The sequence below is a fragment of the Dinoponera quadriceps genome, unplaced genomic scaffold (assembly GCF_001313825.1).
Source record: "Dinoponera quadriceps isolate SergipeBrazil2010 unplaced genomic scaffold, ASM131382v1 scaffold1455, whole genome shotgun sequence".
Classification (NCBI taxonomy): Eukaryota; Metazoa; Arthropoda; class Insecta; order Hymenoptera; family Formicidae; genus Dinoponera; species Dinoponera quadriceps.
Window position 1 is genome coordinate 50,717 of NW_014555526.1, and position 27,893 is coordinate 78,609.

Sequence of the window (27,893 nt, forward strand, 5' to 3'; positions counted from 1 at the left end):
TATCGAGGAACGCGAAGATATAATATTAATGATGATGAACATCGGTCCCTTCATAGGCCATCTCATGGCGCTTTTAAAGTACATCTGCCTGGTGTTACATATCGACGACATACGCAACTGCGTGGATAGCATTGAGCTGCATTGGAATACCGTGAGAAGCAACAAAGATCACGAGGTGATGCTGAAGGACGCTAAAATCGGTCGCTTCATGGCAACTTTCATTGCCACATTCATGCACCGCGCCATACAATCCTTTAACATCAGCAGGTGTTTCATGAAAAATGTCGTGAATGTGGATAACGTCAGTGTCTCAATTCGCGAACTACCCTTTCCGTCCTACAACTAAATCTTAGACACGCGTTTCAGTCCGATGTATGAAATGGTATTGTTTATGCAAATCGCAGTGACTTTTCTTGTCAGCGGTATCAGTAGTGTCAACTGCGGTCTAATGGCAACTTTTGTAATGCACGCATGCGGGCAACTCAAGATCCTAATGATGTGGCTTGGCGATATTACACACGATGATATTATTGTCGATGTTCGCACGATGCAGCGAAAGCTAGGCTTCATCGTAGACCATCATTTACGGGTGTTAAAGTAAGGAGGCAAAATTGATCCTTCTTATTATTCGAATTATTCTAATCATTTAGATCTTCTTAATTACTTTATTACATTCAACAACAATACTTATGGTGTTTCAACACAAATAACTTTCCCTGTTACTTCGGCCAGTAATCACAATATATTATGTATAAATTTGAAACATTTATTCTTCCAAAATTCACACATATACATTTGTTTGCATTAAATGTATATTTGCAGCTTTGTATCTCATATAGAAGAAGTAATATATTTGACATGTCTGGTGGAATTGATAGGAGGTTCTCTGATTTTGTGTATCCTCGGATACTCTTCTATCACGGTATGCTAAACAGAATTAGAAGGAATTTGAAAATTTAATATAAAATATATTTTAACAAATTGCACCACGGTTGACGAATTACAAGCAATGATCAAAATAGTCATATAGAAATAAAATAGCAGCCCCGTATAAGTGGTGCGCGGAAACGATAAAATTGTACCGACACGATATTGTCATAAGTTACATCTGCATTTTTCAGGCATGGAATGAGAACAACAAAGAAAGGATCCCGACGTATTGTGTAATAGCCTTATCTCATACGATAAATATTTTTATAATTTGCTACATTGCAGAAATTCTCAGCGAACAAGTAACACAACATTTTCATTAGCATTCCGTATAATTTTATCAAAATAGTGCTAGAAATAAAAAACTTCCCCATAGTGTTATCACGCATATTTGATGCATAAGATAATGATAAGTATTATTTCAACTCCGACTTAGAAGTAGGAGTGTGACATTAAATCCTGTAACAGTATAGAAAAGTTGGTATGGCGACTTACATGACGGAGTGGTATCGTCTACCTCCGAAGACTGCTCTCGGTCTTCTTCTGATAAATATGAGAAGCAATTTCAATATCCATCTTACCGCCGGCAAAATGGTCGATTTGTCTTTGTACACATTTGGGAATGTAAGTTTCGAATATTGTTCATGGGCTTATAACGCTCAAATACTCAAAAAAAGGAAGGTGTCATGTTACATATTGTGGGAATGAACGTAAATTACAATTGTTTTAGAAATACAAATTTATTTAAAATCGAAGATGTAATGCAATTCTTGTTTATAGGTTATGAAAGCATCGGTAACGTATTTAAACATGTTACGACAAATTACATCATAGATTTTTATATTTATTGTGCATGTAGAAAAGTGAAATAAAGTGAATGTAACTATTATACATACCTTTTACACATTGTATATAATTTTAATCGCCAATATACCACATTTTCATTCAGAAAGACATTTATTTTCATTACACTCATTGTTACACACATCACACCGACTGTAATCCACATCAATGGAACTATGGGGAATACTGTAAATGTAGGAAGTAAAAAATGACCAGACCACATGGTCGCGGGTACTCGATGCGCCGGAGAAACTACAAAGCAGAAAACGTGATCCCGTTGCATTACATATTCCCCTTCGCTTGCGAATTGCAAAAATAGCACAGGAACCCTTCCTGGCATATTTGCTTCCTTACCCTGCATCCCTTCAAGATCGCTCGCATGCATCACGCAACGATGTTCTAGGAATCACAAACCCCCGACGTACATCGTTAATAATGAAACTCCCGGACGGGAAGGGTTGAGCAGGAATCATTGCGTTCACGTACGATTGCTCAAGGGTGGTCGGAAGACGCACATGCGCACGTTTATCAGTTCACCCTCGGCAGACACGCTCAGTCTTCGGTGCTCAGTATCGTCGTGATTTCGTCATTGCCATGCACGATCGTTCGAGACCCTTCAAGTCCACGACGGACGGCTGGAACTATAGCATCCAGCTGAACCGTTGGTTCCTGAAACCGATCGGCGCGTGGCCGCTGTCTCTTTGCGAGACCACGATGGAGAAAATAAGCTGTGTGATCCTGATAATAAACAGTTGCTTCCTCATAGGATTTCTGCTGCTCCCATGCACGCTCTGCACGATCCTGGTGGCCGCTGATCTCGACAGCAAACTCCGGATGGTCGGTCCGCTAAGCTTCTTCCTCATGGCCGTGGTGAAGCACTACATCCTCATCGCCCGCAACGGAAACATCGGCGAGTGCATTCGGCACGTCCATTCGGACTGGAGCCGCGCCGAGTTGGGCCACGAGAAGGACCGAGAGATCATGTTCGACAGTGCCCGGTTCGGCAGATGGCTGTCCTTCGTTAGCGCAGCCTTCATGTATTCCGGTGGCTTGTTTTACACCGCGCTGATGCCGCTCTTCGCGGAAAGAACGGAGCTTATCGACAACGAGACAGTGAAGCTGCACGCCTTCCCGGTCTACCGCGGCCTCTTCGACCCACGGGACAGCCCGTCCTTCGAGGTCGTACAGTTCCTACAAGCTCTGGCCGGTTACGTCATTTACACGATCACCATCGGAGTTTGCAGTCTGGCCGCAGTTTTTGTCATGCACGCATGCGGACAGTCCCAGATTCTCATGCTGAAGATGGAGGACCTCGCGGACGGCAAGGCGAGAAAAAGCGCCAGTAGTACGTCCGATGGGAGACTCGGCGACATCGTCAAGGGTCACATTAGGATACTTAGGTAAAGTATTCATGAAATTTTACCTATTGACAGGTTCACCCGATTAACATATGTGTGTGAATGGAAATGTATTGGTGGGGGAAATTAAATTGTTTACGACGAATGGAGAAGAAATTTCTTGCCGCGAAAAATATTAGAATCTTGATATTACGTTTAATATACCGTTTAAAAATGATACAAATTTTTTTTATAACCGATAGCGCACTTCGAAGCTGTGTGATTATGGTATTATGTCAATATATTGTTATCGCACAGATTTTATCATTTTCGTGTGGAATACCTGGAAAAAAGTTTTGACTCGTTTCCCCACTTTAATCATGTGACTTGCAGTTTTATCACTCGCACTGAGAAACTTTTGAACGAGATTTGCCTCGTGGATGTAGTCGGGTGCACGCTCAACATATGTTTCCTAGGATTCAATATGATGACGGTACGAAACATAATTGACCCTCAGACATTTGATTGTTTACTTATCAAGTGATCTATCGAGAACATAATAAAATATCTCAATGATTTCGCGCTCATGACGTTTTGATGTTAGCCTTCTAGGAATGGGAACATCGCGAAACTATAGGCACGATGACCTACTGCTCGTTACTCATATCTTTCACATTCAATATATTTATCCTTTGTTATATCGGAGAGCTTTTAGCCGAACAGGTACTTGGACCATGATTACATCTCACACCTTCCTCATACATTTCTGTCGAACTTGATATACGAAAATCTTTTTAATCTTTGAAATGAAAGGCTGGGTGAAAAAACGTTAATATGTTGTGAAAAATATTACTTTTTAACAGTGTATACAGATCGGAATAAAGTCTTACATGATAGATTGGTACCGTATGCCGGGTAAAGGAGCACTCGGTTTAACGTTAGTGATGTCCATGTCCAATACAACGACCAAACTCACAGCCGGAAAATTCATGGACTTATCTTTGGCCAGTTTCTGTAGTGTGAGTATAGAAATCGATTAATGAAATGTTAATTACAGAGCGTGAAAAAAATTAATGCGATAGAAACCAAATCACATTTTAGGTCATGAAAGCATCACTAGCTTACTTGAATTTACTTCGTACTTTTACCGTCTGATATGACATCCTTCTTGTTACCGTGTGTATCACAACAACGATAGTAAATTAACGTACGTAATAAAAGTTAAATATGCGCTAGATTAAATATCTATTTGCTACTGAATCATGTTTCATAAATAATTATTCATGTATGCTAACTAAATTTTTGAAATAAATAGGGCTAAATTTATCTAAGATTATGTGTAATTAACGGGATCAAGATCGAAGAAGAAAACTAATTAAATTTAATAGAATATATAAGCAAAGTGTTGCGTATATGTTGCACAGAAAAAAGAGTGTTACATTCAAATAAATAACTCCAATATAATTTCAATAATTACTCCAATATTACTTGGGAAATGTATACCGCATTAAATGAATATTATTTGAACGTAGCACCTTTTTCTACGTTTAAATAATATTTACTTGGTTCAACAAAAGTTTACTTAATCCAAGTAAAAATTTACTAAGGAATACTGGAGTAATTGTACATTTACTTGAATCTAACATTTCCTTTCAATATACATACCTATGTGTATGTATTATGAAATATTGTGCGAAATGCACAGTTACATCCTACATAATTACCGCCGCATTGCAACTGCGCCGTGCACAAAGTTGCATTACGCACGTCGATAAATGCCGGAGTTATTTGTATACTTGTGCAAATACATCATAATTCCATGTGAACTTTGTTTCTCTACGCACTCTCCCACATCATCGAACCCTCGGACGAGCAATGACCTGGAAATGGGCAACCCTTTGCGTGCACGGTTGCAACACAATGTCCTTTAACTTTTCTGCACATGACAGACACGAAACTCACACACACGCAACCACGGAATCATTATTTCCCCGCGCTTCCCCGTCACCTCGCGGATATGTGGACGTGCCGGTGGCGTTCGCGTGCTTCAGTCGACGTTATACCCCGCGAACGATAGCATGCACGATCGACATTCAGGAAGGATTCAAGTGCGCAATGTGCGCAATGTGCATCACGAGCACGATATACATTACGCCATGCAGCTCTGCCGTTGGATCCTAAAGCCGATCGGCATATGGCATTTCGTCTACAGCCGCTCGTCGCAAAATGAGAAACTACTGTCGACCACGTTGATATTCACGTGCGTCTCCGTGCTGTGCTTCGTGCTCGTGCCTTCCGGTCCGTATGTCCTGTTCCGTGAGAAGGACATTTATGTGAAGGTGAAGCTCTTAGGCCCGGTCGGCTTCTGCTTAACCTCCGCAGTCAAATACTGCTTCCTTGGTACGCGCAGTACAGCGATCGGCAGGTGCATTGAACACGTAGAGGACGACTGGCGGGTCGTCCGACACGCGGACCATCGCAAGATGATGCTGAAGAACGTGCTGGTGGGTCGCAGACTTACCACGCTCTGCGTGCTTTTCCTTTACTCAGGCGGGTTATTCTATCACATATTCATGCCGTTGTCCGCGAAAGTGAAGATAAACGATACCTTTACGATCAGACCGCTGGTGTATCCTGGGTATGACCAGTACTTCGATTATCAGGCCAGTCCGGCTTACGAGATCGTCTTCTGCATACATTGCCTGTCCTCTATTATCCAATACACCATCACGACTGCAGCGTGCAGCTTGGCCGCAATTTTCACGACCCACGCGTGCGGACAGGTGCAGATACTAACGACGCTTTTAGATGATCTGGTCAACGGGGAAAGGAGCGACGAGAATACCACCATGGTAAAACGTCTGAGAGTGATAACGAGGCATCATGTGCGAGTGCTAAGGTGAGATGAAAACGTATAAAAAGAGACGGAAACGGAGGTGGCTTTGTGCGTCTCTAGACTTCGCGGTAGATAGACTCGTGGGACGTTTCTAGATTTACAGCCGATGTGGAGGAAGTGTTGCGCGAAACATGCTTAATGGAACTGGTGGCTGCGACCTTGATCTTATGCTTGCTGGAATATTATTTCATGATGGTAAGGGAAATAGATCGAAGTAATATTAGTGTGAAAGGATTTTTTTGTTAGTGAATTAAGTTTAAATTGAGTAAATGGATTTTTTATATGCTCTTTGTTGTACAGCTTTCTAGTCTTATTAAATTGTAGTGATTTTAGTCGCGTAAAGTCCTTCTACGATAAATAAATTGTAGATTTTTTAATGTACGTTCATTTTCTCAGGAATGGGAAAATAGTGACACTGTTGCGATTTTCATTTACTTCATTTTATTAGTATCCACGTCGTTCAATATTCTGATATTTTGTTATATCGGCGAATTATTAGTGGAAGAGGTATTTTTTTACATAACGTTTTTAACATTTAAAAAACTGTTTTCTATAAATCGACTTATAATTATATTTATTCTTCCAGTTTTATGAAATAAAAAGGAATGAAATTTTTGTTCCGTATTTTCCATGACTTCGGCAAATGTAGTTATATATTTTGATCGTTATATTGAAGAAAAAATATTAATGCATATATATTATATAATATCATATTAATAGATAATTTTTATTAGTACAGCAAAATTGGTTCAGCCGCGTACGAAGTTAATTGGTACGATTTACCTGGACATAAAGCTCTTGACCTCTTAATGATTATCACGATATCACATTTTCCACCGACACTTACAGCTGGCAAGTTCGTCGATTTATCTCTTGATACTTTCAGCGCTGTGAGTACCAACGGATAATTATTATTAACGTTAACACTTTTTATTTCTTCATGTAATCTGTTTTATTCACCTATTTCTTTATATCCCATATCGAAAAACAGATGTGCATATTCTTAACTTCATTTTCTTAAAGCTCGCATCACTTTCAGGTACTTAAGACGTCCGTAGTATATTTAAATTTACTTCGGACAGTTACGGAATAGAAATTCCATATTTTTTTTTAGTTTCTAACAGCAACAGGTTGCAATAGATAGATAAATATATATTTTTATCCCAACGGATATATCAGTACAAAAGTTGGTAATAAAATAAAACATAATAGTCAATCAAACATATGTTTCCCCATTTGCACGTCATAAACTAAACGCTTGGGCACATAATGACTAGAGGAGAATCAATTCGTTGCGTACGTATGGTTTGAGTACACATGATAGAGACAGAGACACGAAACGCACCTGCACACAATCCTGGAATCATTATTCTCCTGCGCTTGCGTCGCGCTCGGGGATATACGGACGTACCAGGGGCAATCGTGTGCTTCAGTCAACGTTATACCTCGCGAACGGAAGCATGCAGTATCGACCTCGACAATCGAGAGAGATTCAAGTGCGCAATGTGCACCACAAGCACGACATACGTTACGCCATGCAGCTCTGCCGTTGGATCCTAAAGCCAATCGGCATCTGGCATTTCGTCCACAGACGCTCGTCGCAAAATGAGAGGCTACTCTCGACCACATTAATCTTCATGTGCGTCTCTGTGCTGTGCTTCGTGCTCGTGCCTTCCGGCCCGTATGTCCTGTTCCGTGAGAAGGACACTTATGTTAAAGTGAAGCTCTTTGGCCCGATCGGCTTCTGCTTAACATCCGCAGTCAAATACTGCTTCCTCGGTATGTACGGCACGGCGATCGGCAGGTGCATCGGACACGTTGAGGATGACTGGCGTGTCGTTTGGGACGCGGATCATCGCAAGATGATGCTGAAAAACGCGCTGCTGGGTCACAGACTCACCACGCTCTGTGTGCTTTTTCTTTATACCGGCGGGTTATCCTATCATACGATCATGCCGTTGTCAGCGAAAGTGAAGATAAACAATAGCTTCACGATCAGACCGCTGGTATATCCTGGGTACGACCAGTACTTCGATTCTCAGGCCAGTCCCGCTTATGAAATTCTCTTCTGCATGCATTGCCTGTCCTCTATTATCCAATACAGCATCACGACGGCAGCTTGCAGCTTGGCCGCAATTTTCGTGACGCACGCGTGCGGACAAGTGCAGGTACTGACCATGCTTTTAGATGATCTGGTCAACGGGAAAAGGAACGACGACAACACCACCGTGGAGAAACGTCTGAGAGTGATAACGAGACATCATGTGCGAGTACTAAGGTGAGATGAAAATGTACAGAAACAACGGAAGCAGAAGTGGTTCTGTGCACTGCGTCTCTATATATCGCGGTAGATAGACACGTAGGGCGTTTCTAGATTTACAGCCGACGTGGAGGAAGTGTTGCGCGAAATATGCTTAATGGAACTGGTGGCTGCGACCTTGATCATATGCTTGGTGGAATACTATTGCATGATGGTAAAGGAAATAGGGTAATCGATCGCAGTGATGTTAAGTAAATGGATTTTTTATGTATTCTTTATGTGTCTTTTATTGTATAGTTTCTCGTCTTATTAAATTGTAATGATATGAAATGCATAAGAATTTTTCTACAATAAATAATTTGTAGATATTTTAATGTGCGTTAAATTTCTCAGGAATGGGAAAATAGCGACGCTATTGCCATTGTCACATACTTCATTATATTGGTCTCCTTGACGTTCAATATTCTGATATTTTGTTACATCGGCGAATTACTAGTAGAAGAGGTATTTTTTACACAACGTCTCTAACATTTAAGAAACCGTTTTATAAATCGGACTCTAATTATATTTATTCTTTCAGTTTTATGATATAAAAAAAATTTTATTTGTGTATATTCCATGATTTCCATAAATACAGTTATATATTTTGGTTATTATATTGAAAAAAAAATATTAATACATACATATGATTAAATATCATATTAATGGATATTTTTCAGTACAGCAAAATTGGTTCAGCCGCGTACGAAGTTAATTGGTACGATTTACCTGGACATAAAGCTCTTGACCTATTAATGATTATCGCGATATCACATTACCCACCGAAACTTACGGCTGGCAAATTCTTCGATTTATCCCTCAATACTTTCAGCACGGTGAGTTCCACAGATAATTATTATTAACGTTTAAATTTTTTTTATTTCTGCATGTAACTTGTTTTATTTACTTATATCTATATATTAGATATTGAAAAACAAATTTTTATATTCTGAAAGCTCGCGTCACTTTCAGGTACTTAAAACGTCCGTAGTATATTTAAATTTACTTCGGACAGTTACGGAATAGAAACTTCACATTTTTTTTGTAGTTCTCAAATAGCAAGTTACAATAGATAGATAGATAGATATTTTTATCCCAATAGATATAACGGTATAAGATTTATAATAAAATAATACGTAATAATCAACCAAACATTTGTTGCGTCGTCAGTTTCAAAATATATAAAAAATTAATATTAATTGAAATACCGCTGCAATTTAATCAAACCTGGCATGGAAAGGCAACAAATATTTTCTCACAATTATAATCACGATATATGTAATGATTAAAATTTTCCTATCAGCGTTATAAAACATGTTATGCAAGAAGAACATTCATATCTTATTAACTATGTAGTATTAAAATTATCATACACTATCTAAGAAAATTACGAAATCCCAACGTCACGCACGCGTTCAGTACACACCGGCGTTACGCGGGAAATCCGTACAATTATGTCCGAACTCGTCATGAACTTCCAATCCCTCCGCATTTGCACGTCATTGACTGAACTCTGGGGCATTGACTGAACTCTGGGGCACGTAACGACTAGAGGAAAATCAATCCGTCGCGTACGCATGACTTGAGCACACACGATAAAGATAGAGACACGAAACGCAACTGCACATGATCCTGGAATCATTACTCCCCCGCGCTTGCGTCACGCTCGCGGACATCGTCGGAATGGCCGATCGATGTTTCAGTCGACGTTCACCCCGCGAACGATAACATGCACAGCCGACCCCGAATTTTGGGAGGTATTCAGAAGCGCAATGTGCACTACGAGCACGACATACATTACGTCATGCAGCTGTGCCGTTGGATCCTAAAGCCGATCGGCATCTGGCATTTCGTCCACAGCCGCTCGTCGCAAAATAAAAGGCTTCTCCCAACCACGTTGATTTTCACGTGTATCTCCGTGCTCTGTTTCGTGCTCGTGCCTTCCGGCTCGTACGTCCTGCTCCGTGAGAAGGACATTTATGTTAAGGTGAAGCTCTTTGGCCCGATCGGCTTCTGCTTAACCTCCGCAGTCAAATACTGCTTCCTCGGTGCGCGTGGTACGGCGATCGGCAGGTGCATCGAACACGTAGAGGACGACTGGCGAATCGTCCGACACGCGGATCATCGCAATATGATGCTGAAGAACGTGCTGGTGGGTCGCAGACTTACCACTCTTTGCGTGCTTTTCCTTTACACCGGCGGGTTATCCTATCACACGATCATGCCGTTGTCCGCGAAAGTGAAGATGAACGACAGCTTCACGATCAGACCGCTGGTATATCCTGGGTACGACCAGTTCTTCGATTCTCAGGCCAGTCCTGCTTATGAAATCGTCTTCTGCATGCATTGCCTGTCCTCTGTTATCCAATACACCATCACGACAGCGGCGTGCAGTTTGGCCGCAATTTTTGCAACGCACGCTTGCGGACAGGTACAAATTCTGTCAACGCTATTAAACGATGTAGTCGACGGGAAAAGGAACGACGAGAACACTACCGTGGAGAAACGTCTGAGAGTGATAACGATGCATCATGTGCGAGTGCTAAGGTGAGATATAAACGTACGGAAAGAAACGAAAACGGAGATGGTTCTGTCCAATGCGTCTCTAGATTTCGCGGTAGATACGTGAGGCGTTTCTAGATTTACGGCCGACGTAGAGGAAGTGTTGCGTGAAATATGCTTAATGGAACTGGTGGCTGCGACCTTGATCATATGCTTGTTGGAGTTTTATTGCATGATGGTAAGTGAAACAGGATAATCAATAGCATTGATGTTAATTGAATGAATTTTTTATGTGCTCTTTACTATGTAGTTTCCCATCTTATTAAATTGTGGTGAATTTAGTCTTGTAAAAGTTTTTCTATGGTAAATAAATTGTAGACTTCTAATGTATGCTAATATTCTCAGGAATGGGAAAATAGCGACGCTATTGCCATTGTCACGTACTGTATTTTATTGATATCCCTGACGTTCAATATTCTGATATTTTGTTACATCGGCGAATTACTAGTAGAAGAGGTATTTTTTACACAACGTCTCTAACATTTAAGAAACCGTTTTATAAATCGGCCTGAAATTATATTTATTCTTTCAGTTTTATGATATAAAAAAAAATTTACTTGTGTATATTCCATGATTTCTATAAATACAGTTGTATATTTCAGTCATTATATTGAAAAAAAAATACTAATGCATACATATGATTAAATATTATATTAATGGACATTTTTCATTAGTACAGCAAAATTGGTTCAGCCGCGTACGAAGTTAATTGGTACGATTTACATGGACATAAAGCTCTCGACCTCAAAATGATTATCACGATATCACAGTATCCACCGAAACTTACTGCTGGCAAATTCTGTGACTTATCCCTCAATACTTTCAGCACGGTAAGTTCCACGGATAATTATTACTAACGTTAACATTTTTTATTTCTGCATGTAATCTATTTTGTTTACTTTTATTTCTTTATATCAGATAGTAAAAAACAGATTTTCATATTCTTAAAACCCGCATTGTTTTCAGGTACTTAAGACATCCGTAGTATATTTAAATTTACTTCGGACGGTTACGGAATAGAAATTCCCTATTTTTTATTGTAGTTCGTAACAGCAACAGGTTGCAAAAGATAGGTAAATATATATTTTTATCCCAACGGATGTACCGGTACAAAAGTTGGTAATAAAATAAAACATATGTCCATCAAACATTTGTTGTTTCATCAGTTCAAAATACATATAAATTTATATTCCTTTGATCGAAATTAAAAAATCCATATTAATTAAAATACCACTACAATATAATCAAATCTGGCGGCGAGAGGAAACAAATATTTTCCCACAATTATAATAATTATATACATGTAACGATTAAAATTTTTCTATCAGAGTCCAGAAACATATTATGCAAGAAGAACATTCATATCTTATTAAACACTTACTGTTAAAATTATCAGACATTATTTTAAAAAATTGCGAAATCCTCACGTCGACGACTCTTCAGAGTACACCGGCGTTACGCGGTAACCAGTACAATTATGTCCGAACTCGTCGTGAACTTCCAGTCTTTTGCATTTGCACGTCATTGACTGAGCGCATGGGCAAGTAATGACTAGAGGGAATCAATCCATCGCGTACGCATGACTTGGGCACACATGATAGAGACAAATACACGAAACGCACTTACACGCAATCCTGGAATCATTATTCCCCCGCGCTTGCGCCGCGCTCGTTGCGGGCGTCGTCAGGACGGCTGATCGCGTGTTTCAGTCGGTGTTACACCGTGCGAACGGCAGGATGCACAGTCGATCCCGGCGTACAGAAGGGACGTGGCAGGTGCGCAATGAACCTCGCGAGGACGACATACGGTACACCATGCAGCTGTGCCGATGGGTTTTGAAACCGATCGGCATCTGGCATCTGATCTACGGTCACTTCTCACAGTACGACAGGCTCCTCTCGGTGATCCTGATCGTCACCTGCTTGTCTACCCTGTGCTTTGTCCTGATACCGTCCGGTCTGTACACACTGCTCCGCGAAAAGGACATCAACGTGAAAGTCAAGCTGTTTGGTCCGGTCGGATTCTGCCTGACCTCCACGATTAAATATTGCTACCTCGGGGCGCGCGCGACGTCGTTCGGGAAGTGCATTCATCATGTCGAGGATGACTGGCGGGCGGTGCGGGACGAAGATCACCGCAAGATCATGCTGAATACGGCGTCAACGGGCCGCAAGATCACCATGTTGTGCGCGCTTTTCCTTTATACCGGCGGCTTGGCTTACCACACGATCTTGCCGTTGTCTTCCACAATAAAGGTCAATGGCAGCCTCATTATCAGATCACTCCCTTATCCCGGCTACGACATATTCTTCGACTCCGAAGCCAGTCCCGCTTACGAGATCGTGTTTTGCATCCATTGTCTGTACGCACTGGTCACGTACAACATCACCACAGCGGCGTGCAGCTTGGCCTCAATTTTCGTGACCCATGCATGCGGGCAGGTGCAGATACTGACGACGCATTTAAATAATCTGGTCAACGGGAAAAGGAACGACGACAACACCACCGTGGAGAAACGTCTGAGAGTGATAACGAGGCATCATGTGCGAGTGCTAAGGTGAGATGAAAATGTACTGAAAGAAACGGAAGCGGAAGTGGTTCTCTGCACTGCGTTTTTAGATTTCACGATAGATAGACACGTGGGGCGTTTCTAGATTTACAGCCGACGTGGAGGAAGTGTTGCGCGAAATATGCTTAATGGAACTGGTGGCTGCGACCTTGATCATATGCTTTTTGGAATACTATTGCATGATGGTAAAAGATAGAGGGTAATCGATCACAGTGATATTAAGTAAATGTGTTTTATGTATTTTTTATGTGTTTCATGTTGTAGAGTTTCACGTCTTATTAAATTATAGTAATTTGAATTATATAAGAATTCTACTACGATAAATAATTTGTAGATATTTTAATGTGCGTTAATTTTCTCAGGAATGGGCAAATAGCGAGACTATTGCCATTGTCACGTACTTCATTATATTGGTCTCCTTGACGTTCAATATTCTGATATTTTGCTACATCGGCGAATTACTAGTGGAAGAGGTATTTTTTATATAATGTATATAATTTAAAAAATCATTTTTTTAATCGGCTTGTAATTATATTTATTCTTTCGGTTTTATGAAATAAAAAAAAGAAATTTTACAGATATATATTCCATGATTTCTATAAATACAGTTATATATATTTTGATCGTTATATTGAAAAAAATACTAATGCGTATATATGATTGAATATCATATTAAGAGACGTTTTTCATTAGTACAGCAAAATTGATTCAGCCGCATACGCAGTTAATTGGTACGATTTACCTGGACATAAAGCTCTAAACCTCGTAATGATTATCACGATATCACATTATCCACCGAAACTTACTGCTGGCAAATTCTTCGACTTATCCCTCAATACTTTCAGCACGGTGAGTTCCACGGATTATTAATATTAACGTTTAAATTTTTTTATTTCTGCATGTAACTTGTTTTATTTACTTATATCTCTATATCAGATATTGAAAAACAGATTTTCATATCCTTAAAGCTCGCATCGCTTTCAGGTACTTAAGACGTCCGTAGTATATTTTAATTTACTTCGGACGGTTACCGAATAGAAATTCCATTTTTTTGTAGTTCTCAATAGCAGGTTTTAATAGATAGATATGTAGATATTTTTATCCCAATAGATACACCGATATAAGAGTTGGTAATAAAATAATACATACTAGTCAATCAAACATTTATTGCTTCGTCAGTTTCAAAATATGTAAAAAATTTATATTAATTGAAATACCATTACAATTTAGTTAAAACTGGCGTGGAAAGGCAATAAATATTTTCCCACAATGATAATCCTGATATATGTAATTATTAAAATTTTCCTATCAGCGTTGAAACATGTTATGCAAGAAAATACTCATATCTTATTAATTACGTACTATTAAAATTATCAGACACTATTTTAAAAAATCGCGAAATCCCAACGTCGACGTCACGCACACGTTCAGAACACACCGGCGTTACGCGGGAAATCCGTACAACTATGTTCGAACTCGTCATAAACTTCCAATCCCTCCGCATTTGCATGTCATTGACTGAACGCTTGGGCACGTAATGACTAGGGGAGAGTCAATCCGTCGCGTACGCATGACTTGAGCACACATGATAGAGATAGAACCACGAAAGATGTGCACTTGCACACGATCCTGGAATCATTATTCCCCCGCGCTTGCGCCGCGCTCGTTGCGGGCGTCGTCAGGACGGCCGATCGCGTGTTTCAGTCAGTGTTACACCGCGCGAACGGCAGGATGCACAGTCGATCCCGGCATACAGAAGGGACGTGGCAGGTGCGCAATGAACCTCGCGAGGACGACATACGGTACACCATGCAGCTGTGCCGATGGGTTTTGAAACCGATCGGCATCTGGCATCTGATCTACGGTCACTTCTCACAGTACGACAGGCTCCTCTCGGTGATCCTGATCGTCACCTGCTTGTCTACCCTGTGCTTTGTCCTGATACCGTCCGGTCTGTACACACTGCTCCGCGAAAAAGATATCAACGTGAAAGTCAAGCTGTTTGGTCCGGTCGGATTCTGCCTGACCTCCACGATTAAATATTGCTACCTCGGGGCACGCGCGACGTCGTTCGGGAAGTGCATTCATCATGTCGAGGATGACTGGCGGGCGGTGCGGGACGAAGATCACCGCGAGATCATGCTGAATAAGGCGTCAACGGGCCGCAGGCTCACCATGTTGTGCGCGCTTTTCCTTTATACCGGCGGCTTGGCTTACCACACGATCTTGCCGTTGTCTTCCACAATAAAGGTCAACGGCAGCCTCATCAGCAGACCGCTCACCTATCCCGGCTACGACATATTCTTCGACCCCGAGGCGAGTCCCGCTTACGAGATCGTGTTTTGCATCCATTGTCTGTTCGCACTAATCACGTACAACATCACGACGGCGGCGTGCAGCTTGGCCGCAATCTTCGTTACACACGCGTGCGGCCAAGTGCAGATACTGATTACGTTGCTGGACGACCTAGTGGAAGGGAAGAGGAACAGGGGCACAACCGTGGATAATCGTTTAGGCATTATAGCGAGGCAGCATGTGCGAGTGCTGAGGTGAGTGGGAAGAAAATGAGGTAGGTACGTCTGGGCAGGTGACGGCGGTAACATTTGCCGGCACGGAGAAAACAAATTTTGTTAGAACATCGAATGTTTGTCAATTTATTGACAGCGAGGAAAAATTTGTTTTAACGGCAGAAGGATTCTTTAAATGTATTAATTGCTATTTGCTGGATATATGGACAATTAATACTCTTAACAAATCTTTCTACTGTCCAGACAAATTTGTTGATGTCTAAACAAATTTTTCTCTGCTGTCATTATATTGACGAACATTTGCTGTTCCAGCAAAATTTGTTTTCTCCATGAGATATCGGCACGGATAAATGACACGTTTCTAGATTCTCGACCAACGTGGAGGAAGTGTTACGTGAAGTATGCTTAATGGAACTGGTGACCTCCACCTTGACCATATGCTTGCTCGAGTACTATTGCATGACGGTAAAGAGAGTATGGTAATCGTTCGTCGTCCTGATAACGCGTTAGTCTTCCTGACAGTTGTACAAGTTCCTATCTCGCCTTTTACCGAGTAAATCCGCACTCTCGAACTTTTGAGACACGAGTCTCAAACGTTCCTTGCCTTCTCAGGAGTGGGAAAATAGCGACGCCGTGGCGATCTTGACGTATTTCATTCTCTTGGTAGCCTTCTCATTCAACATTCTGATATTTTGTTATATCGGCGAGCTCCTCGTGGATCAGGTATCCTTGATTGGAATAAACAGACTCTCATAGATCTTCATGGCATCGCACTTGTCAATCTATTCTAATTGCAATCAATATGCAACGTTTTAATTTTTTATATTTTCATCAGTACAGCAAAATTAGCTCGGCCGCGTACGATGTCAATTGGTATGATTTATCCGGAACTAAAGCTGTTGATCTAGTAATGATTATCACAATGTCGCATTACCCACCCAAACTTACAGCTGGCAAATTTGTCGATTTGTCTATAAATACCTTCGGAGTTGTGAGTTTTTCAGTGTTATCGTTAATATTTAATTAATTACTAATAAACGAGCAATTTAATTTCTTTGTTTCTGGAGACAACACGCAAAGGATTTTTATAAAAAAATGCATTTCTATAATACTTAATTGAACGTTATTATCTCTTGTGTAATTCTAATAGATTGTCATTTCCACAGGTACTTAAAACGTCCGTAGTGTATTTAAATTTACTGCGGACAGTTACAGAATAAGATTTTTAAACTTTATATCATATATATATATTGCACTGTTATTTGAAAAATTCGCCATATATATTTTTATCGTAACAGATATTGTACAGAAATTGTTAATAAAATAACGTATGTCCCATCGATAAAATATTATATACACTACAATTTATGTTCTCAATATTCTTTAGCATTCTCACGAAAAGAACCGAATGTACGTTTCATAAACGTTGAACGTGTTATTATTCGGCTTAACATGCATAATATGCATTCAACAGTTTTGCACATTTTACACAATTATTATCTAAATGAAAAATACTGACATACTTCTTACAATAAAAATAGCCGGCCCGTTGTCGCAACTTCTGTCCTATTTTCCACGCACTTTCCACATCGCGCTTCATGCCGCAATGGTCAGTCGGGAAATATCCCAAAATACAAGCAGGATTATTACTTCTACTATTACTACTACTACTTCTTCTACTATTACTACTACTACTACTTCTACTATTTCTACTATCTACTATTAATTTTACTATGCATCTGTCAAAGTGATGATCATCTTCGCAGGTAAAATAAAACCGAGAGCAGATATCCTCCCGAGCAGATCGATTTTTCCAGCGCGTATAGCCCTTCTCCTTTCCTTACTGCCTATTGTTGAAGGTATCTGCGCCAGTCATGCGCAAATTTTCTAGCGTCACCACAATCGATATAATACGCTCAGTCGCTCGCGCATCTTCCACACGATAACATGGCCAAGGTACCAATGTGGCCGAATGTGAAACACGAGAAGGACGTGGTAGATACTCTGATGTGGAATCGATGGTTACTGCGGATTATCGGTATTTGGCCGTTAGTGTACCCGAATACCACGACGATCGAGAAGATTCTGGCGACATTCTCGTTCGCACTGTGCTGGACCGTGCTCAGTTTACTGCTGGTGCTCACAAGCATGTACACCTTCTCGGACCGGAGTATCATGGGTGAGAAGATGAAGATGCTAGGCCCGCTGGGCTACGTGTTCTTCTCCATGCTGAAGTATCTCCTCCTGGTGATACGTCACAAGAGTATCCGCCGATGCGTCCGAGTCCTCAGCGCCGACTGGCGCATGGTCCAGGAGGGCTACCATCGGGAGATCATGATAAGGGATGCCACGAAGGGCCACTTACTCTCCAAATTCTGCATAATGTTTATGTACTGCGGCGGCCTGTCCTACAATACGGTGATGCCGTTCCTGTCGCAGACGCCCGAGAACGAACTGAACATCACCGTCCGACCAATGGCCTACCTCGGCTTCGATATTCTCTTCAATTTGCAAATCATGCCGGTTTACGTGTTCGCCTTCTGCCTGCAGTGCTTCACCGGTGTCGTCATGTTCAACATCACCACGTCGGTTTGCTGCTTGGCGGCCATGTTCGTGGCCCATGCCTGCGGTCAGATGGACATCGTGATAAATCGTGTGGAGAATCTCATAAAGGGTGAAGAACAATGCAGCCGCGTGAAGTTTGAACGGTGCATGGCGATTATCGTGCAGCATCACGTGCGAGCGTTGAAGTGAGTACCTCGCTACTTGTTGCAGCTTGCTGCGAACGAAATTACCCACATCCGTTCGAGCTAAAAGGTCTGCGCGTAAAACACTCTGTGTATCTTGTCGGACGAATAAAAAGCTCGACAATCTGTCCGGGATACTTTGAGGCGATGAGAACTGAAGTCGAGTCCGCTTGTAGTTCGTAAGATTTGATGGAAGCTGGACTAAGATTTTGCAGATTTTCAGCCAACATCGAGGATACTTTGCGCGAGATATGTCTAGTCGAGATGGTGGGGACGACATTGATAATGTGTCTAGTAGAATACTCACTGATTACGGTAACGACGTATCGGATATATTTCAAACGGTGCAAAAGTTTGCAATGACGCCTAGACGATAGGTTTCCTCCGAGACAGCGAGATATTTACAGATATTATTTCATATTCACAGGAGTGGAATAACAGCGACAATATAGCAATCTTCACGTATTTCTTTCTGTTTCTCTCGTTTGTCTTCAACATTTTCATATTCTGTTACATCGGTGAACTGCTCACGAAACAGGTGCTTAGAATTAAAATTTTATGTACCAAGGCAAATTGATAAATACGCAAGTTTTAATTTTAGCCGAGTTTTGGATATTTTTAATGCTAGCGTAACGTAATCAGTAAGTCTAGGTTGTAAGTGCGTGAATATTAATTTAATAAATAGTGTTCCAAAGTCGGATATACGTCGTACAAGATCGAGTGGTACAATTTATCAGGAAAGACCGCTCTCGATCTCATGTTAATGATCGCAATATCACGTCATCCGGTACAGATCACCGCTGGAAAAATGATAAGTCTCTCTTTCGCTAATTTCGGCAATGTAAGTACACAATTCTTTTTTATATCAAAGACAAAAGCGCAATTCATTTCGTGAAGATAATGATCAAATTGAGTCAAGTTGAATGTTTATGTACACACAGCCGACCGAAACAAGTATTAAAAAATATTTCCCCCATTCTTGCAGGTTTTAAAAACATCGGTCGCGTATTTGAATTTACTTCGAACTGCGGTTTGATATATACAAAAGTATCAACGTAAGAATAATTCATATCATCTTGACGTGGTGAAAAGGTAATTTATGATAAATAAGGACCCTTTTTAATATAATAATGTACGCATGTTAAATAAAACACTTGATGCACACATGGTACGTACATCTGCGGGAAATTAAAAATAAATCCTAGAATCAGTAAGAAGAGAAGAAATACTCAAGATTTAAGTATCAGTTTCACTCTCAACTTACAAAAGCAAAAAATCAATATCTAAAAAGCGATCATATTTCGCGTACATATTTTTATTAAAACGCGCCATTATTTTTCTGTCCCCAGCTATTTCTCACACATTATTTAATTCCAAAAGAATCTTTCACATTATGGAAGGACGTAAACCAGCATAATCAGTTTCATATGCCGCCAGTAGAACGCTCCTCGCGGGTCACAGTTTATAACTATAGTGATTCCTTCCCTCCGGCAAAATCGATTTTTCCACCGTATGCATGTCAACCCCTTCCTTTTCCGGCTGCAAAGCAGCAGGCGGTAGTCATGCGCAGCGTTTTATCGTTCACGCAATCGACAAGATAGCGCAGTCATTGTCGTAACTTCGGGACTGCAGCATGCAGGCCAAAATCGATTCCACCCCTTGGTCGAATGTGAACTGCGAGAACGACATCGTCGATGCGCTGGTGTGGAGCAAGTGGGTATTGCGAATCCTCGGGCTCTGGCCGTTGGTATTTCCGGGCACCTCAATAATCGAGAAGATCCTAGCGACGATCTCGTTCGCGCTATGTTGGTCCGCGCTCGGTTTTCTCTTCGCAGCCATGGCCGTCTTCGCTCTCTCGGACGAAGTCGTGATAAACGACAAGGTGAAAATGCTGGGCCCGCTAAGCTACGTGCTCTCGTCAATGCTGAAATACTTACTTTTAATAATTCGACATAGAAACATTCGACGATGCATTCACGCTCTGAGTATCGATTGGTGCACGGTCCAGAAAGAGAATTACCGAACGATCATGATAAATGAGTCGGTGAATGGGCACATGCTGTCCAAATTCTGTGTAATGTTCTTGTATTGCGGATGCCTGTGTTACAACACTGTAATGCCGTTCTTGTCGCAAAGACCCGACGCCGAGCGGAATGCCACCGTTGGCCCATTACCGTATTCCGGATTCGACATCATTTTCGATCTGCGCTTCCCGCCGATTTATGTGTTTGTCTTTTGCTCGCAATGCTTCTCCAGTTTCGTGATGATGAACGTAACCACGACGGTGTGTTGCCTGGCTGCCATGTTCGTGGCTCACGCATGCGGCCAAATCAAGATCGTGATGACGCGAATGGAAAGTCTCGTGCAAGGTGTGCAAAACGATCCCAAAAATTCCGGTCATCGCATGGCGGTCATTGTGAAGCACCATGTGCACGCGTTGAGGTGAGTGCTGGTTTTGCAAATTGATCGCGCTTGAATGTGGACGTCCGCGATTTCTATGGAAAATTTCTATGTCCCATCATTCATACGCTTAGAATTTTATACGAAAGATATAAGAAAACGAGAGCATTCGCAGTTGCAGAATTTTCTTATTTTGTGATTGTCGATGAAGAATGTTAAGAAGTGAAGACTAACGAATTTAATTTCCTATATTTGCATATTTCCTCTACTTTGCAGAAATGAAAGAAAAGATCATTACAATCACCTGTATCAATAAAAAAAATAAATCTATATATATAACTTACATAATAAAATAAAATCTAGATTAAAAGATATTGCAGATTTTCGGCCAACATTGAGGACATCTTAAGTGAAATATGTCTGGTAGAAATTGTGGGATCGACGTTGATAATATGTTTACTGGAATATTACTGCCTCACGGTAATGCGTAAGACGTTATACGAATCGTTATTTGATTTCATGAAATCAAATTACTTTCAGAGAGAAATATATATTTTATTATAATATATATTTTTACACATATATGCGCTTCGCACTTTTAGCACCAAAAATGGATACCTGATTTTTCATATATGTATAGTATAATTTTAACACCAAACGAAATATTTTATTTTAAATATAACGCTGAATAAAAATATGAATATAATATTATATCCTTAATCTAATGAAATATTAATACATCCATTAAGCAAATTGGTGTCCTGCTCACAGGAATGGGAAAACAGTGACAGCATTGCCATTCTGACATATTTTTTTCTATTGATGTCATTCGTCTTCAATATATTCATGTTTTGTTACATTGGTGAACTACTGACGGACCAGGTGTTTATACTTGCATATTTTAGAAATAACGTAATGATTTAGTTTAAATACTTATATTGTGTTAATTGTGAAGCTCTACACGCTATATTTTGCACGTCATTGAGAATTATGTGAAATTAAATATTTAGTGCAGCAAAGTGGGATACACTTCGTACAAAATCGAATGGTATCACTTACCGGGAAAAATTTCACTTGATCTCACGTTGATGATCAGCATGTCTCACCATCCGATGAAAATTACCGCCGGGAAATTGATCAGCCTCTCGTTCTCTAGTTTTGGTAAAGTAAGTGCTATTCAGTATTCCTTTGAAGACAGAAATACATGTTGAAAAATGTCACATATGTCGTTGTCCTTTCGTTGCGGTTCATAGGTTCTGAAAACTTCGGTCGCGTATTTAAACTTGCTGCGAACTATTGTTTGATGCACGCGAAAGACACGTCTTGATGCTTCTTCCATGGTAACCATGAAAAAATTAACATTCAGCGTATCCTCTTTGCTGAAGCTTCACGCTGAATCAATCACTCTCAAAATAAAAATGTATACGAATTCAATAAATCATTGTGTGCACAAATCGTACCAAACGAGCCGGCATAGTTATATTTGAATTTACTCGCATCTTTACCTCGGCAAGTATAATAATCTCCAGGTAACGTCAACGTTACAGATTATACAATATTGTCCGCAAGTTCCAGCTACAAGATTTGCACTGGAACTATAAATCTTATCCATTCAACAATCTATTTGGAACATTTGAAAAGTGACGAAAACTCTAGTTCGCTTGTGATTCACGTACTCTAAACAATGTTTATTAATAAACGTACAGCATTATCTCTTACTCTCCACTATTCTTTCATTATTTTGCACTAAAAGTAGATTATACCAGTGACATAAAGGATATGGAAAACCAGGAAGCGAATCGATCGATCATGCAACCGACGTAACACCGCTTCCTTGCAGGTGATAACACGCAACTGCTACAGTTCCTTCCCTCCGGCAAAATCGATTTTTCCATCGTACGTATGTCAACCCTTACTTTTCCCGTCTGAAAGCGTGTGCAGTAGTCATGCGCAACTATTCACCATTAGCTCAGTCGGCACTCTGCAACAGTAGCGGTTGCACTTTTGAGACGATAGCATGGCCAAAACCGTCATCATCCCTTGGTCAAATGTAAATTGCGAGAAGGACATCATCGGTGCGTTGGTGTGGAGCAAATGGATATTGCGGGTCCTCGGGATCTGGCCGCTGGTATTTCCGAATACCTCAACGATCGAAAAGATCCTAGCGACGGTCTCATTCACGCTATGCTGGTCTGCGCTCGGCTTTCTCTTGGTACCCATGGTCGTTTTTACTCTCTCGGATCGGACGATAACGAGCGACAAGGTGAAAATGCTGGGTCCGCTGGGTTATGTGCTCACTTCAATGTTGAAGTATATGTTCCTAGTGGTTCGTCATAGGAACATTCGGCGGGGAATTCGCGTTCTGAGTGTCGATTGGCGCGCAGTTCAGCAAGAGGCTTACCGAACGATCATGATACAGGATTCGGCGAAGGGACACGTGCTGTCTAAATTCTGTGTTGCGTTTATGTACTGCGGTGGCCTGTCTTATCACACCGTGATGCCGTTCTTGTCACAAAGAGCCGGCGACGAGCAAAATGCCACCGTCGGCCCGGTGCCGTATCCCGGCTTCGACATCATTTTCGATTTGCGCTTCGTGCCAGCTTACATGTTTGTCTTTTGCGCGCAATGCTTCTCCGGTATCGTAATGTTCAACGTCACTACGGCGGTGTGTTGCTTGGCTGCCATGTTCGTGGCTCATGCATGCGGCCAAATTGAAATCGTAATGGCGCGAGTGGAAAGTCTAATGATGAGTGTGCAAAGTAATCGCACGAATCCTGAGCATCGTATGGCCGTCATTGTAAAGCATCATGTGCACGCGTTGAGGTGAGTGCTACCTCTGCAACCTGTTGCACTAGACTACGGACATCCGTGGTTTTTAAAACTGCCTCGTGATTTGAGCGATGGGAAGAAACTAAAAACTAGAAATCTCCCAGTTTAATGAAATAAAGATACGAAAGAATAGAAGCATATGGTTATAGTTTTTCTGATTTTATGAATATAAGGAGTGTTAAGAAATATATAAATTGTACGAGATCAATTTCCTGTAGTTGCATATGGTGCTTTGCAGAAATGAAAAGAAAGATCATTATAATCACGTTTGTCGATGAAAAGATAAATATATGTATAACTTATATAATGAAACGAAATCCAGACTAAAAGATATTACAGATTTTCGGCCAGCATTGGAGGTATCTTAAGTGAAATATGTCTCATAGAAGTTGTGGGATCGACATTGATAATATGTTTGCTGGAATATTATTGTCTCACGGTAACATATAAGAAATCATAAAAATTATTATTTATTTGTTTCATGTAATTAACCCTTTGCACTCGAGGGCTCCGGAGCGGAGCCATTTAAAATTTGTCTTCAAACTCGAGGGCTCCGCTATGGAGACAATGCAAATAATTTTCAGTTCATAACATAAGAACAAAGACAAATCGTAAAAACTATTGTGTATAGGATATTCCGCTCTTGCTATTTGCATTTGAGTTTGAAGAGTTTGAAGACAAATTTTAAATAGCTCCGCTCCGGAGCCCTCGAGTGCAAAGGGTTAAACTATTATGGATCATATTTTTACACATTCGCGTATTTTGCATTTTTGGCACTAAACAGAGATATCTTTTATTATGATTGTAGTATAATTTTTTTTAACATCACGCAAAATGTTTTGTGTTAAATGTGAAACTGAATAAAAATATAAATATAATATTATACTTGTAATCTAATGGAATAATAACATAATATAATAATCTAGTAAAAAAATTGTGTCATGCTCGCAGGAATGGCAAAACAGTGACAGCGTCGCGATCCTGACATATTTTTTTCTATTGACGTCATTCGTCTTCAATATATTCATGTTTTGTTACATCGGTGAACTACTTACAGACCAGGTGTTTACATTTGCAAATTTTAGATAACACAACAATAAGTTAAAAATTTTGATAATATTTAAAATATGTTAATTACGAAGATTGTTACGCTATACATTACACGCCATTGAAAATTACGTCAAATTAAATATTTAGTGCAGCAAAGTAGGATATACTTCGTACAAAATCGAGTGGTATCACTTACCAGGGAAAATTGCACTTGATCTCACGTTGATGATCAGCATGTCTCACAATCCGATAAAAATTACCGCCGGAAAATTAATCAGCCTATCGTTCTCTAGTTTCGGTAACGTAAGTACTTTCAATATTCTTTCAAGGACGGAAAAACATGTTCAAATTCGTCACATAATATGTTTCGTCCTATTATGATTTATAGGTTCTGAAAACTTCGGTCGCGTATCTAAACTTGCTGCGTACTGTAGTTTGATGAACGCGAAAGACTCAATTCCTCTATGGCAACAACGAAAAAATTAACATTCATCGTATCATCTCTGCTACGAAGTTCTAACGTTAAGTGAACATCTGTCAAAATAAAAATGTACACGAGTTAAATAAACCATTATGCACACAAATTGTTCTACTCTCTACTATTATTTTTATTATTTGGAAAAATCGGGAGGCAACTTCATCGATTTTACATACCGCCAATGTACGGCTTCCTTGGTAGGCGGTAGCATGCAACTGCCACAATTCCTCTCTTCCGGCAAAATCGATTATTCCACCATACGTATGTCATTGTTTCCCGCCCCCGTCTGAAAGCTTATGCAGCGGTCATGCGCGACTTGTCATCGTCAGCGCAGTCGGCAATATACAGCAGTCGCTGTCGCACCTTCAGAACGATAGCATGGCCAAAATCGGTAGCATCCCCTGGTCGAATGTGAACTATAAGAGTGACGTCATCGACGCGTTGATGTGGTGTCGACGGGTAATGCGAATCCTCGGGATCTGGCCGTTGATGTTTCCAGATACCTCGACGATCGAGAAGATCCTAGCGACGATCTCGTTCTCGGTGTGTTGGTCCGCTCTCGGCTTTCTTCTCATACCCATGACTATCTACACTCTTTCGGATCAGACGGAGATCAGCGACAAGATAAAGATGTTAGGTCCATTGGGCTATGTGGTCGCCTCGGTGATGAAGTACATGTTACTGGTGATTCGTCATAGAAGCATTCGACGGTGCATTCACGTTCTGGGTATCGATTGGCGCACAGTCCAGGAAGAGGATTACCGAACGATCATGATAAAGGACTCGATGAAAGGGCACACGCTGTCTAAGTTTTGTATGTCGTTTATATATTGCGGGGGTCTGTGTTATAACACCGTGATACCATTCTTGTCACGGAGACCTGAAAACGTGGTGAATATTACTTTCGGCCCGGTAACATATCCCGGCTTTGACATCCTGTTCGATCTGCGTTTTCTGCCGGCTTACGCGTTCGTCTTTTTCGCGCAATTAATGACCAGTATCATAATGTTCAACATCACCACGGCGGTGTGTTGTTTGGCTGCTACGTTCGTCGCTCACGCCTGCGGCCAGATCGGGATTGTGATGGCGCGTGTGGAATGTCTAGTGAAAGGTGTCCAGAACAATCGTAAGAAATCTGGCATAGGGATCATTGTGAACCATCATGTACAGGCGTTAAGGTGAGTGTTACAATTGTAATGTGTTTACATTTGGTCGCAGGCATCCATTTCTAAGAGGTTTCTAAGAGGAAATGCCTAATTAGCAGCAATTGGAATAATTAAACATCTCCGAGCGACCGTACCTTACTGTATATATATTTTACATAGTGAGAATTAATGAAGTATATATACGTAAAACATAATGATGTACAATCACAAGTTTATTCTAATTGTATGAAGATAAAGAATTGTCTAAAGAAGAATAGACGAAGAAGAATAAACAATGACACGAGCTTAGCTTTCAGCAGTTACATCCTGCACTTTGCAGAAATTAATAAAAAAATCGTTATAATTAATTCTGTCAGCGAGAAATCGTAACTCTTTATAACTAAATTAAGGTAGAATCTAGATTAAAAGATGTTGCAGATTTTCAGCCAGCATCGAGGATGTTCTAAATGAACTATGTATGGTAGAAATAGTGGAATCAACGTTGGTGATATGCTTGCTGGAATATTATTGTCTCGCGGTAATACGTAAGAAATTATTAAAATCGTTATATACAAAAGTCTTTGAACACTCAAACACATCTTTTAATAAGCATTTGAACACATGTTTGAACTCGTTTCAGCATTAAATAAGATATATTTGATTTTCTTAATATGCGTATCCGAAGCAGCACGTAAACGTTCGAGGAACGCTCACTTTACGCTCATTGGTTTGGTTATATTCAAACAAAGTAGTAACGTTCGAAGAACATACGTTTTAGAACCTTTAATATATATCTTATGTAGCAAAAGTATCGCAGTATCACAATTATACTGCTCCGTTACAATTCCATTTTTACAATTCCAAAATATATACATCTTGAAGTTTGATTATGTCTATTTATAAGAAATTATTTAAAAAATATATTAATTGCTAAAAGATATTAATATATTAATAAATAGACATAATCAAACTTCAAGATGTACATATTTTAATTAAAAATTGGAATTGTAACAGAATAGCATAATTGTGATGCTGCGACACTTTTGCTACGTAAGATATATATTAAAGGCTGTAAAATATATATTAAAGATTCTAAAACGTATATTTTTCGAACGTTCCCAATTTGTTTAAATATACCAGGTGTAGAAGTATGAAACCGGAATTTTTTTTGTAAAAATTACACGTCTGTTGTTTGAAAATGATAAAAGATATTTTATTCAAAATAATGTCCATTGCTATTTATACATTTTTCCCACCTCTCCGGCAGTTTATAAATGCCA

The 27,893-nt window shown here is 40.2% G+C and overlaps 11 protein-coding genes across 12 annotated transcripts in view; all 11 read left to right on the forward strand.

Annotated features, from left to right (window-relative positions):
* Window positions 1–895: 895 nt before the first annotated feature.
* LOC106744611 lies at window positions 896–1,764 on the forward strand. Its single transcript, XM_014619532.1, has 2 exons — window positions 896–1,554; window positions 1,711–1,764. Exons 1-2 carry the CDS (start codon window positions 1,414–1,416, stop codon window positions 1,762–1,764), a joined length of 195 nt encoding a protein of 64 aa, XP_014475018.1. The 5' UTR covers window positions 896–1,413.
* Window positions 1,765–1,924: 160 nt separating this feature from the next.
* LOC106744619 lies at window positions 1,925–9,185 on the forward strand. Its single transcript, XM_014619540.1, has 7 exons — window positions 1,925–3,173; window positions 3,504–3,603; window positions 3,974–4,129; window positions 5,273–6,009; window positions 6,102–6,201; window positions 8,660–8,770; window positions 8,986–9,185. The coding sequence occupies exons 1-7, from the start codon at window positions 2,368–2,370 to the stop codon at window positions 9,166–9,168; spliced, it is 2,193 nt and encodes a 730-aa protein (XP_014475026.1). The 5' UTR covers window positions 1,925–2,367; the 3' UTR covers window positions 9,169–9,185.
* On the forward strand, window positions 7,466–8,785 carry LOC106744620. The gene is made up of 2 exons (XM_014619541.1): window positions 7,466–8,284; window positions 8,381–8,785. The coding sequence occupies exons 1-2, from the start codon at window positions 7,467–7,469 to the stop codon at window positions 8,496–8,498; spliced, it is 936 nt and encodes a 311-aa protein (XP_014475027.1). The 5' UTR covers window position 7,466; the 3' UTR covers window positions 8,499–8,785.
* Window positions 9,186–9,737: 552 nt separating the features above from the next.
* LOC106744623 lies at window positions 9,738–11,969 on the forward strand. Its single transcript, XM_014619545.1, has 4 exons — window positions 9,738–10,852; window positions 10,946–11,045; window positions 11,542–11,697; window positions 11,834–11,969. The coding sequence occupies exons 1-4, from the start codon at window positions 10,035–10,037 to the stop codon at window positions 11,885–11,887; spliced, it is 1,128 nt and encodes a 375-aa protein (XP_014475031.1). The 5' UTR covers window positions 9,738–10,034; the 3' UTR covers window positions 11,888–11,969.
* Window positions 11,970–12,650: 681 nt separating this feature from the next.
* On the forward strand, window positions 12,651–14,501 carry LOC106744627. Of its 2 annotated transcripts, none has more exons than XR_001374467.1 (4): window positions 12,651–13,424; window positions 13,522–13,635; window positions 13,799–13,909; window positions 14,135–14,215. XR_001374467.1 is itself a non-coding variant. In XM_014619550.1 (4 exons), exons 1-4 carry the CDS (start codon window positions 12,682–12,684, stop codon window positions 14,472–14,474), a joined length of 1,053 nt encoding a protein of 350 aa, XP_014475036.1. In that variant the 5' UTR covers window positions 12,651–12,681; the 3' UTR covers window positions 14,475–14,501. The 2 variants fall into 2 exon arrangements, 1 of the variants encoding a protein (XP_014475036.1); XM_014619550.1 differs by lacking the exon at window positions 13,799–13,909 and adding an exon at window positions 14,421–14,501 and having other exon boundaries at window positions 13,522–13,621; window positions 14,130–14,285.
* Window positions 14,502–14,769: 268 nt separating this feature from the next.
* On the forward strand, window positions 14,770–16,018 carry LOC106744628. Its single transcript, XM_014619551.1, has one exon. It carries the CDS (start codon window positions 15,168–15,170, stop codon window positions 15,987–15,989), a length of 822 nt encoding a protein of 273 aa, XP_014475037.1. The 5' UTR covers window positions 14,770–15,167; the 3' UTR covers window positions 15,990–16,018.
* Window positions 16,001–17,184, forward strand: LOC106744612 (odorant receptor 4-like). The gene is made up of 5 exons (XM_014619533.1): window positions 16,001–16,005; window positions 16,330–16,429; window positions 16,577–16,687; window positions 16,800–16,955; window positions 17,131–17,184. Exons 1-5 carry the CDS (start codon window positions 16,001–16,003, stop codon window positions 17,182–17,184), a joined length of 426 nt encoding a protein of 141 aa, XP_014475019.1.
* A 711-nt stretch (window positions 17,185–17,895) lies between these two features.
* On the forward strand, window positions 17,896–19,698 carry LOC106744614. Its single transcript, XM_014619534.1, has 4 exons — window positions 17,896–18,716; window positions 18,896–19,063; window positions 19,119–19,249; window positions 19,397–19,698. The coding sequence occupies exons 1-4, from the start codon at window positions 17,912–17,914 to the stop codon at window positions 19,604–19,606; spliced, it is 1,314 nt and encodes a 437-aa protein (XP_014475020.1). The 5' UTR covers window positions 17,896–17,911; the 3' UTR covers window positions 19,607–19,698.
* A 646-nt stretch (window positions 19,699–20,344) lies between these two features.
* LOC106744615 (putative odorant receptor 92a) lies at window positions 20,345–22,816 on the forward strand. Its single transcript, XM_014619535.1, has 4 exons — window positions 20,345–21,153; window positions 21,483–21,591; window positions 21,883–21,993; window positions 22,122–22,816. Exons 1-4 carry the CDS (start codon window positions 20,345–20,347, stop codon window positions 22,320–22,322), a joined length of 1,230 nt encoding a protein of 409 aa, XP_014475021.1. The 3' UTR covers window positions 22,323–22,816.
* A 276-nt stretch (window positions 22,817–23,092) lies between these two features.
* LOC106744616 (odorant receptor 49a-like) lies at window positions 23,093–25,519 on the forward strand. The gene is made up of 5 exons (XM_014619536.1): window positions 23,093–23,934; window positions 24,280–24,379; window positions 24,892–25,002; window positions 25,138–25,293; window positions 25,379–25,519. Exons 1-5 carry the CDS (start codon window positions 23,129–23,131, stop codon window positions 25,427–25,429), a joined length of 1,224 nt encoding a protein of 407 aa, XP_014475022.1. The 5' UTR covers window positions 23,093–23,128; the 3' UTR covers window positions 25,430–25,519.
* Window positions 25,520–25,846: 327 nt separating this feature from the next.
* Window positions 25,847–27,893, forward strand: part of LOC106744617 — a 3,948-nt gene continuing 1,901 nt past the window's right edge. The window contains exons 1-2 of the mRNA XM_014619538.1: window positions 25,847–26,646; window positions 27,052–27,151. Coding sequence (XP_014475024.1) covers window positions 25,847–26,646; window positions 27,052–27,151 — 900 coding nt within the window. The remainder of the gene's footprint in view (window positions 26,647–27,051; window positions 27,152–27,893) is intronic.

Bases quoted from the DNA above. Each gene is read 5' to 3' on its own strand.
- LOC106744611 (XM_014619532.1), top strand. From the start codon at position 1,414: ATGGCGACTTACATGACGGAGTGGTATCGTCTACCTCCGAAGACTGCT. The intron at 1,555-1,710 runs GTAAGTTTCGAA...TCTTGTTTATAG, and splicing joins CTTTGTACACATTTGGGAAT to GTTATGAAAGCATCGGTAAC.
- LOC106744619 (XM_014619540.1), top strand. From the start codon at position 2,368: ATGCACGATCGTTCGAGACCCTTCAAGTCCACGACGGACGGCTGGAAC. The intron at 6,010-6,101 runs GTGAGATGAAAA...GGACGTTTCTAG, and splicing joins CATCATGTGCGAGTGCTAAG to ATTTACAGCCGATGTGGAGG. The intron at 6,202-8,659 runs GTAAGGGAAATA...TAAATTTCTCAG, and splicing joins TGGAATATTATTTCATGATG to GAATGGGAAAATAGCGACGC.
- LOC106744620 (XM_014619541.1), top strand. From the start codon at position 7,467: ATGCAGTATCGACCTCGACAATCGAGAGAGATTCAAGTGCGCAATGTG. The intron at 8,285-8,380 runs GTGAGATGAAAA...GGGCGTTTCTAG, and splicing joins CATCATGTGCGAGTACTAAG to ATTTACAGCCGACGTGGAGG.
- LOC106744623 (XM_014619545.1), top strand. From the start codon at position 10,035: ATGCACAGCCGACCCCGAATTTTGGGAGGTATTCAGAAGCGCAATGTG. The intron at 10,853-10,945 runs GTGAGATATAAA...AGGCGTTTCTAG, and splicing joins CATCATGTGCGAGTGCTAAG to ATTTACGGCCGACGTAGAGG. The intron at 11,046-11,541 runs GTAAGTGAAACA...ATTTTTCATTAG, and splicing joins TGGAGTTTTATTGCATGATG to TACAGCAAAATTGGTTCAGC.
- LOC106744627 (XM_014619550.1), top strand. From the start codon at position 12,682: ATGCAGCTGTGCCGATGGGTTTTGAAACCGATCGGCATCTGGCATCTG. The intron at 13,425-13,521 runs GTGAGATGAAAA...GGGCGTTTCTAG, and splicing joins CATCATGTGCGAGTGCTAAG to ATTTACAGCCGACGTGGAGG. The intron at 14,286-14,420 runs GTGAGTTCCACG...CATCGCTTTCAG, and splicing joins CCCTCAATACTTTCAGCACG to GTACTTAAGACGTCCGTAGT.
- LOC106744628 (XM_014619551.1), top strand. From the start codon at position 15,168: ATGCACAGTCGATCCCGGCATACAGAAGGGACGTGGCAGGTGCGCAAT.
- LOC106744612 (XM_014619533.1), top strand. The intron at 16,430-16,576 runs GTAAAGAGAGTA...TTGCCTTCTCAG, and splicing joins TCGAGTACTATTGCATGACG to GAGTGGGAAAATAGCGACGC. The intron at 16,956-17,130 runs GTGAGTTTTTCA...TCATTTCCACAG, and splicing joins CTATAAATACCTTCGGAGTT to GTACTTAAAACGTCCGTAGT.
- LOC106744614 (XM_014619534.1), top strand. From the start codon at position 17,912: ATGGCCAAGGTACCAATGTGGCCGAATGTGAAACACGAGAAGGACGTG. The intron at 19,064-19,118 runs GTTTGCAATGAC...AGATATTTACAG, and splicing joins ATATTTCAAACGGTGCAAAA to ATATTATTTCATATTCACAG. The intron at 19,250-19,396 runs GTGCTTAGAATT...TTTAATAAATAG, and splicing joins GTGAACTGCTCACGAAACAG to TGTTCCAAAGTCGGATATAC.
- LOC106744615 (XM_014619535.1), top strand. From the start codon at position 20,345: ATGCAGGCCAAAATCGATTCCACCCCTTGGTCGAATGTGAACTGCGAG. The intron at 21,154-21,482 runs GTGAGTGCTGGT...CTAGATTAAAAG, and splicing joins CACCATGTGCACGCGTTGAG to ATATTGCAGATTTTCGGCCA. The intron at 21,994-22,121 runs GTGTTTATACTT...TTAAATATTTAG, and splicing joins GTGAACTACTGACGGACCAG to TGCAGCAAAGTGGGATACAC.
- LOC106744616 (XM_014619536.1), top strand. From the start codon at position 23,129: ATGGCCAAAACCGTCATCATCCCTTGGTCAAATGTAAATTGCGAGAAG. The intron at 25,003-25,137 runs GTGTTTACATTT...TTAAATATTTAG, and splicing joins GTGAACTACTTACAGACCAG to TGCAGCAAAGTAGGATATAC. The intron at 25,294-25,378 runs GTAAGTACTTTC...TATGATTTATAG, and splicing joins CGTTCTCTAGTTTCGGTAAC to GTTCTGAAAACTTCGGTCGC.